At 33.0% G+C, this 7,516-nt stretch overlaps 1 protein-coding gene across 4 annotated transcripts; it reads left to right on the top strand.

Moving 5' to 3' along the window:
* Positions 1 to 3,324: 3,324 nt before the first annotated feature.
* On the top strand, positions 3,325 to 6,762 carry LOC133313104 (UPF0481 protein At3g47200-like). Of its 4 annotated transcripts, XM_061514429.1 has the most exons (4): positions 3,325 to 3,634; positions 3,749 to 4,971; positions 6,269 to 6,329; positions 6,432 to 6,761. In XM_061514429.1, the coding sequence occupies exons 2-3, from the start codon at positions 3,769 to 3,771 to the stop codon at positions 6,320 to 6,322; spliced, it is 1,257 nt and encodes a 418-aa protein (XP_061370413.1). In that variant the 5' UTR covers positions 3,325 to 3,634; positions 3,749 to 3,768; the 3' UTR covers positions 6,323 to 6,329; positions 6,432 to 6,761. The 4 variants fall into 4 exon arrangements, with proteins under 4 accessions (XP_061370413.1, XP_061370412.1, XP_061370414.1 ...); XM_061514428.1 differs by having other exon boundaries at positions 6,269 to 6,762; XM_061514430.1 differs by lacking the exons at positions 6,269 to 6,329; positions 6,432 to 6,761 and adding an exon at positions 5,936 to 6,243 and having other exon boundaries at positions 3,326 to 3,634.
* The last annotated feature ends 754 nt before the right edge of the window (positions 6,763 to 7,516 follow it).

Genomic DNA, 7,516 nt, shown 5'->3' with positions numbered 1-7,516 from the left:
TCACTCCCTTCACTCGTCTCCTTTTTTTTTTTCTTTCAACCTATTAATTTGATAGATATTTATAATGTCTTAAATAATTAAATTTAGGGATATTCACAGTATGAATTGAATTGATTTTGAATTAAATTTTTTTTGATCTAATCCGTATTTTTTAATTATTTAATCATCCATTCGGTTTAAATTTTTTTAAATTTGATTCAATCTAATACAATTTTATTCGATTTGGATTAGATCGGTTTTTAATTTTTTGAAAAGCCTAACATTTCAGTTATACAAATCACTAGCTATATCAAAATAAACTCATTCAAAGTTACAAACCATTAAAAATTTTAAGTCTCAAGACTAAAACAAGTCTTAAAACTCATGAAGAGTTAAAATAGATTAATAGACGATAAAAATTAAAACAAAATAGTTTGCTATTAATAACATCCAAAACTACGTATCTACAAAACAACAAGATTTCAAGTCACCTTCTTTCAAAAATAATAAATACATAATACACCGTATCGGTTTTCACTAACAATCTAAAAATTGATACAATCCAGTTAAAATATGAGTGTTTTTTTGGGTTTTTAGTTTTTCTGTCTTCTGTTATCAATTTTTCTGTTTGATTACCACGGTTTGGATCGATTGATAAACATCCTTTATTAAATTATACTAATTAGAAATAAATATCTAATTAGAGGGTTAATCGAGTGAAAATCCTGTATTTTAGGTAAAATCTCTACTAAGGTAAAATATAATTTAACAAAGATTGTTCGATTTTGGGCTAATTCAGTAAAATACACAACATGTAAGCCTATAAAATTTGGGAAACAAATTAGAATGATTCGAATAAATTAATATTTGGGAAAAGTACGATTAACGAAGGATCTGGGTAAAAATATAATTGTGAGAAATTTTAAAATACTGTAGTGACATACTATTAAAATGAAGAATCTAATAGGATATTTTTACTACCAAATAATGTTACTATCAATATTACTATCATATCTTAACCGTGTATTTCTGCCAATCAACAATTATTATTTATTGTGAATTAATATTTAATTAATTAGTTTGATTTGAGAAAATAATAACCGTTGATTGACAGAAATCAACGGTCAAGATATGGTAGTAACATTATTTGGTAGTAACAATATCCTACCCAATGAAAAATGAAATAGGATATTGTTACTACCACTGTTACCACCATATCTTAATCATTGATTTCCGCCAATCAACTGTTATCATTTATTGTGAATTAATAATTAATTAATAAGTTTGATTTGAGAAAATAATAACTGTTTGTTAAGATATGGTAGTGACACTTATAGTAACATTATTTGGTAATAATAATATCTTATCCCAATGGAGAATGAGATAGGATATTGTTATTACCAATATTATCACCATATCTTAACCGTTAATTTTTGTCAATCAATCGTTATCATTTATTGTGAATCAATAATTAATTAATGAGTTTGATTTGAGAAAATAATAACCGTTGATTGAAAAAAATTAACGGTTAAAATATGGTAGTGATATTGATAGTAATATTATTTGGTAGTAATAATATCCTATCCCAGTGAAGAATGAGATAATATATTGTTACTACCAAATAATGTTAGTATCAATATCACTATCATATTTTAACCGTTGATTTCCGCTAATGAACAGTTATTATTTGTTGTAAATTAATAATTAATTAATGAGTTTAATTTGAGAAAATAATAATCATTAATTGACAAAAAAAAAAATCAATGATTATTAATAATAATATCATTTCTAATAACAATATTCTATCTCTACAAGGAAGTTACTCACAATGAAACTCAAATTGTTTCTTTGAAATTTTGACTTGAGAATCCAATGGCCGAGAGTGCTTGACTTGCTTTATCTCTTTCCTCGTGTTTCACCATTTTGTGTTGAAATTTTAGTTGGAAGGTCTCTGCAACTAGCAACGCAACCTCACCTTCTCCTTCACGGTTCATTCATGGCCGAGAGTAAGTCTTTTAATTTTATTTTAAGCATAGGACGAATGGCTCATCTTATTCTTGCGGCAAACGCAAAACCCAATTGTGGAAATTGACATTCAACTTCTTTACCTAACCATCTATATCGCTTTCTTTCTCTTATTAGTTATTACCCCAATTGTGATGCGCGGAAGAGCCAGATGCGCGTTTCTCAGCATCCGGTGTGCGTTTCTACCACACAGCCATGTATAGGGGGGGAAACCTAATATACGACCGTTGCAATGAGTGTTTAGCGGTAGTATTTGCAATATGTATTTTTAGGAATGTATGATGCAAATATTAAAGTTTTTTTTTTTCAGTATTTATCGACTGACATAAAGAATAGAAAAAAAACGACAAATACCCTTTTTAGTTCTAAGGATCCCATGATCCTGAACCGATCTTACCTGAGATCGCAAATCCCAAGTTTGTCTATGAAGAGCAGATCTAATTAAATTAGTGTCTACTTAGATGCTTTCAGCAGTTATCCGCTCCGCACTTGGTTACCCAGCGTTTACCGTGGGCACGATAACTGGCACACCAGAGGTGCGTCCAGCAAATTTCACGATGTCCGCTTTAGTTCCTAGCAAATAAAAAGGACCATCGTGATCACTAAAAAATTCAAAATGGATCCATTTTAATCATTTTGAGAACTAATATCGACCTTTTTTTGAATTTGTGATCCTGGAATTTATTAACCAAAGAAATACGACTTTGTACTATCGTTAGCCCAGCACCAATAAAGAATCCCCAAGGAATGCCTAGAATTCTTGTTATAAGTCCGTTCCAAGCATCAACTCTTTTTTCTAGGTTCATCGATATTGAATTAATCGAATGCACTTCTAATACCTGTTCCACTCTTGGGAGACCTTGTGTTATATCACCCGATCTCGATTTTTCATATATAAACGTAACTAATATATCTCCTTTCGAAAGGATTTCTCCATAATGTCCGTGAACAATTGCGCCTGGAATCGTCTGAAATTCAAAATGGACTCATTTAGTTGAAATCGTGATCCCTCACAAATTTAAAAAAAACTCATATTAATCCTCAAAAAGACTAAAATGGATTTATTTTGAATTTTTTAGGGACCACGATGAATTTCTTTATTTGCTAGGGACTAAAATCGTGAAATTTGCTAACGACTAAAAAAATGTATTTACTCTGGTACAAATATGATTGGTACAAATATGATTGTTGTACATGGCACATAGCATTCAATGCAATAGTGGTAGGGAAGAAGTTCTCCATGTATAGGGTGCGGTCAATGAGTGCCTGACACATTATCAATTGGTGCGCGTTATCTAAAGGTGCACGTTTAGCTCCTCGTGACCACACTTGTAGCGAACGCGTCTTCCTGCTTTACAAGGAAAGTAGTTTGACAAAAGCTTATAATGTTTTGCGAAACGCACTATATCAATCAAAAAGCCTATTCATGAAGAAGGAATGAGGGAAATAATAACGAAAACAAAACCATGTGGTCCCGTACTCGCGCATTGCATGGCAATAATTATGGCATTTTCTTTTACTATTTATCTGCTTGTGCATTTGTCCCTGAGCTGTTCAATAAACGCACTACTACTTTAGCAAATACAGGAAAAATCTCTGGTTCTTCTCAGCAAAGTCTGTCTCGCATTAGGTGCTGCTATACTCCTTCTTTTAACTTCTTTCCATCATATCTATGCAATTGGTTCATGCCGTTTATTTATTGTTTTTCATTTACTTAAGTATAATTGACAGTATTTCCTTTCAGCTATTGTTTTTAATTGGTAGATGGCAAATCAGAACCGTAATCGTCTTGCAATTCACATTGAAGAGATACTGGACAAGGCAATATCTCCCCTTACAACTAAATGTTGCATCTATAGGGTTCCCCATGAAATTCGCAAATTAAATATTGATGCATACACTCCAAAGGTTGTTTCAATAGGCCCTTATCACCATGATAATCCCAAACTCAAAAATATGGAAGGCCACAAACTGAAATATTGCAAAGAATTCAGAGAACGAGTTCAGACAAGCTTAGACAATTTGGTCACTCTTGTACAAGAGTTAGAAACAGAGGTTCGTCTTTATTACTCTGACAACATTGAGCTTAGCAGTGAGGAACTTGTCAAACTGATATTGGTGGATTCCTGTTTTATATTTGAGCTTTTCTTTACTTCTAAGTCAACAGATGATGATGGTATCCCATTCAAAGGTTGGTTGAAAAGTAGTGTAGCATTTGATTTGCTTTTACTTGAGAATCAACTTCCTTTTGATGTTCTTGACAAGCTCTACAATCTAGCCTCTCCTTCGCCTAATTTCCCTTCATTTTTTGATCTCACTTATTATTATTTTAGGAAATGTGACTCACCTTATGGAGATTCTCCTCCTAGCATAAAACACTTCACAGATATGTTAAGAATCTTTTACTTACCACCACCTCCTTATAGACTACCTCCAAGGGAGGATGAACTACTAGCACACCTTTACAGCGCAACTGAATTAAACGAAGCAGGAATAAAGTTTAGGAAGGGAGGAAGCCACTTATTAGACTTAAGTTTTTCACACAGTTATCTTGAAATACCAAATTTAAATGTAGGGGATGATACTGAAATTTTTTTCCGGAATATGATTGCTTTGGAGCAATTCCACTACCTCAATGAATCCTACATCACTGATTATGTTAGATTCCTTGATTACCTCATCAACACAAGCAATGATGTGGATATTCTGATTAGAAAAGGAATAATCACTTGCATGTTAGGTGATAACAATGCGGTAGCTGAATTATTCAATGGTCTTGGCAAAAGTATTGCACGAAGGAAATTTAATTCTGATTATTTTGGTATTGCCAAGGAGTTGAAAGCATACTATGAGCATCCTTGGAACAATGCAAAGGCAACTTTGAGACGTGATTATTGCAGGACTCCATGGAAAATGGCTGCTTCCTTAGCTGCAATTGGTTTGCTTATCCTTACTGTTACTCAAACGGTATGTTCTGTCCTCCAAGTGCAGATGTCTTTGGGGCCATCGGTGAAGACACACCCATGATTCTGCTATTTGATTATTGTGAATTTCTTTGGCTGATATGTTGTTGCTTCCAAAGTGCTGAAATTGTACTCCTTTCTCATATTGTTATCAAAACATCATGTTTTATATGAAAAGTAGGTTGTTTAATTCCTTGTTTGTGTGTGTGTGTATATATATACACGTCGAGGTTGTGTATTTTTATATTAGTTCTCTTGTTAATTAAGATCAAATCTCATTTTCAAATGATTTTAAAGGGTGCATTCCCACATCATAGTGGTCAAAAAAGCTGAGCAGCGTCTTTCAACTTGAGTTGAGCAGGGGAGGTTTGTCAAGTGAGTCCCCCCACTCAAAAAGAAGAAATAAAAAGCCTTGAGAAAAGGCTTAAAATGTAAGAAAGAGAGAGAATAGCAATGAGTGTAAAGTGAGAGGAGTAGTGTGCTAACAACGAATTTCATTTCTGATGAAATTTTAATTTGTTGTTCTTGATGTCAAGGGTTAAGTTGTGGAATGGCTTGATCGTTGTTTTGGCTTTTCTTTTGATTGGGTTGTGATACTCATATTATGAGGTTTCTATCTCGCTGCGTATTTAATTTCCCACATGTTATTGGGTTGTTTATTGTGGTTCATTAGTGCTATCAGTAAGACTGATTGTATACCAATTAATTTATTAGTGGAAGTCTTTGCTGGATTTAGTCCCTTGTGTGGTTCATTTTTTAACCAAGAGATGATTTGGAAGTGCCTATTTATCTACACGGATAGGGGAAAATATTTTGCTTTTGCTTGGCCTTTGATGGTTATCTTAGTTTTCCCCATCATAAGTACCTTTGTTGAATGATTTTATTTTCATTCAATCTCTAGTTGCAGATCTTTACCTTGCCCTGTTGTTTGGATTAGTGGTTTCCTTGTAATAAGGTTTTGTTTGCAGGAGAGTTGGCAGCTAAAATGCATGTGAAAGTTCTGCAATTGATTTTAACCATTATTTAATTTTAAATGATATTTGATGTTGGGTTGGTTCATCCCATTATTATAATAAACCTGTAATTTAGCATCTTAGCAAGTTTGGTTAAATTCAATTTATGATATGTATAATTTGCCACATGTATTACTAAAGCTTTTGAACATTTTATTTGTTTAATATTTTCTCTTTTCCAGTTTACTTCATCTGAGAGTATAGTGATAGTCTAATAGTCTATTCAAAAGAATTAGGACCTGCACTGGAGTGTTAATAGCAGCTTGCTCAATATGACCTTTCTGATAGGTGTTAGCTTGGGCCATCAAAGGGAACCGCCGGGCTCGCCCTAGCAATGTGTAAACACAATGTAACAACTCATGAGCTTCTTTTTTACGCAGCTCTTGCCATTGCAGAACTTCATTTCTATCATTGTACCAAAGGTCAACTGTTTTCTTATCTTCTTTCACAGAAACCTGAGAGAAAAATACGTGACTTGTCTTCTGGACAATCAAAAGATATATCATGGGCATTTGTCAGCTACGTAAATCCCTCATAATTAGTAAAAGAATTCAGGGTACCTTCCAATCCTTGGAAAGCCCCACTGGAGTCTTCCCATATGCAATTGAGAAGTTAAGCATTTTAGCTTTTCTTCTTTCAGAACCGAAGGCATCCTAAAATGGAAAAATAAAATAAAATAAAATAATACAAAATAGAAAAAAAATGGCTCATGTTCAACTGGCCAAATTATGGAACAGATGGTTATAATAATGCTAAACTGCTAAAGCAAGCTTTCTATATCTTGTGGGAAGGGCATAACAAAACAAGCTTACCTATGCCTAGTGTATTCTGATTTACTTTTATTAATGTATATAAACATTATTAAACACATCCACAAACTCAATGATTTTTCATATATATATTTGGAAGCCATAAATAAACTGCAATCTCTCTACCGGGCCACCGGCCCTATCTCTATGTGCGATATTTTCCCTCTTAAGAGAGTATTCTAATGTGCATTAACTGTCCTTTTATTTCTATTGGAAAATTCATAAGTTCTGGGCCTTTGTTCGTCTTCTTGGTTTGCCATTCATCACACCATAAAGACAAAAATGAATACTACAAAAACGAAGCCTTTTAATATATCTTATTGTATTTGCAATTGATAGAACTATGCTCAATCTGAACAAAGTGATCCTCCTACATGCACTGCCAGCAACCTGGTGCTCACTATATCCGACGCTATCATTTAAAAGACAAAACAAACTAAAAGATAAACAGCTACTTAAAACACTTCATGAAAATATAAATTTTCAAATCCGAAATTAGTCCAATTTGCCTTCGCCGTCAATGATGCCTTATTATGGAGTTGCATTGGTTTTATAATAAAATATTCAATGAGGATTTGGCTTGGAGTTACTTTTATATAATGTTATTAAAATCGGTCCGGTCGAGGTATTGGGTCATTGGTTCAAACGTATGACCTGGTAATTATATGTAATTTTATAATTTATATTAAAAAATTATAAATATACTCAAATATCTAAAAAAAATGAT

The sequence above is a fragment of the Gastrolobium bilobum genome, unplaced genomic scaffold, assembly GCF_033153095.1.
Source record: "Gastrolobium bilobum isolate Gb01-03AN ecotype WA unplaced genomic scaffold, APGP_CSIRO_Gbil_v1 utg4070, whole genome shotgun sequence".
NCBI lineage: Eukaryota > Viridiplantae > Streptophyta > Magnoliopsida > Fabales > Fabaceae > Gastrolobium > Gastrolobium bilobum.
Note: the sequence above shows the minus strand (reverse complement) of the source record. Positions and strands in the feature narration are given on the sequence as shown.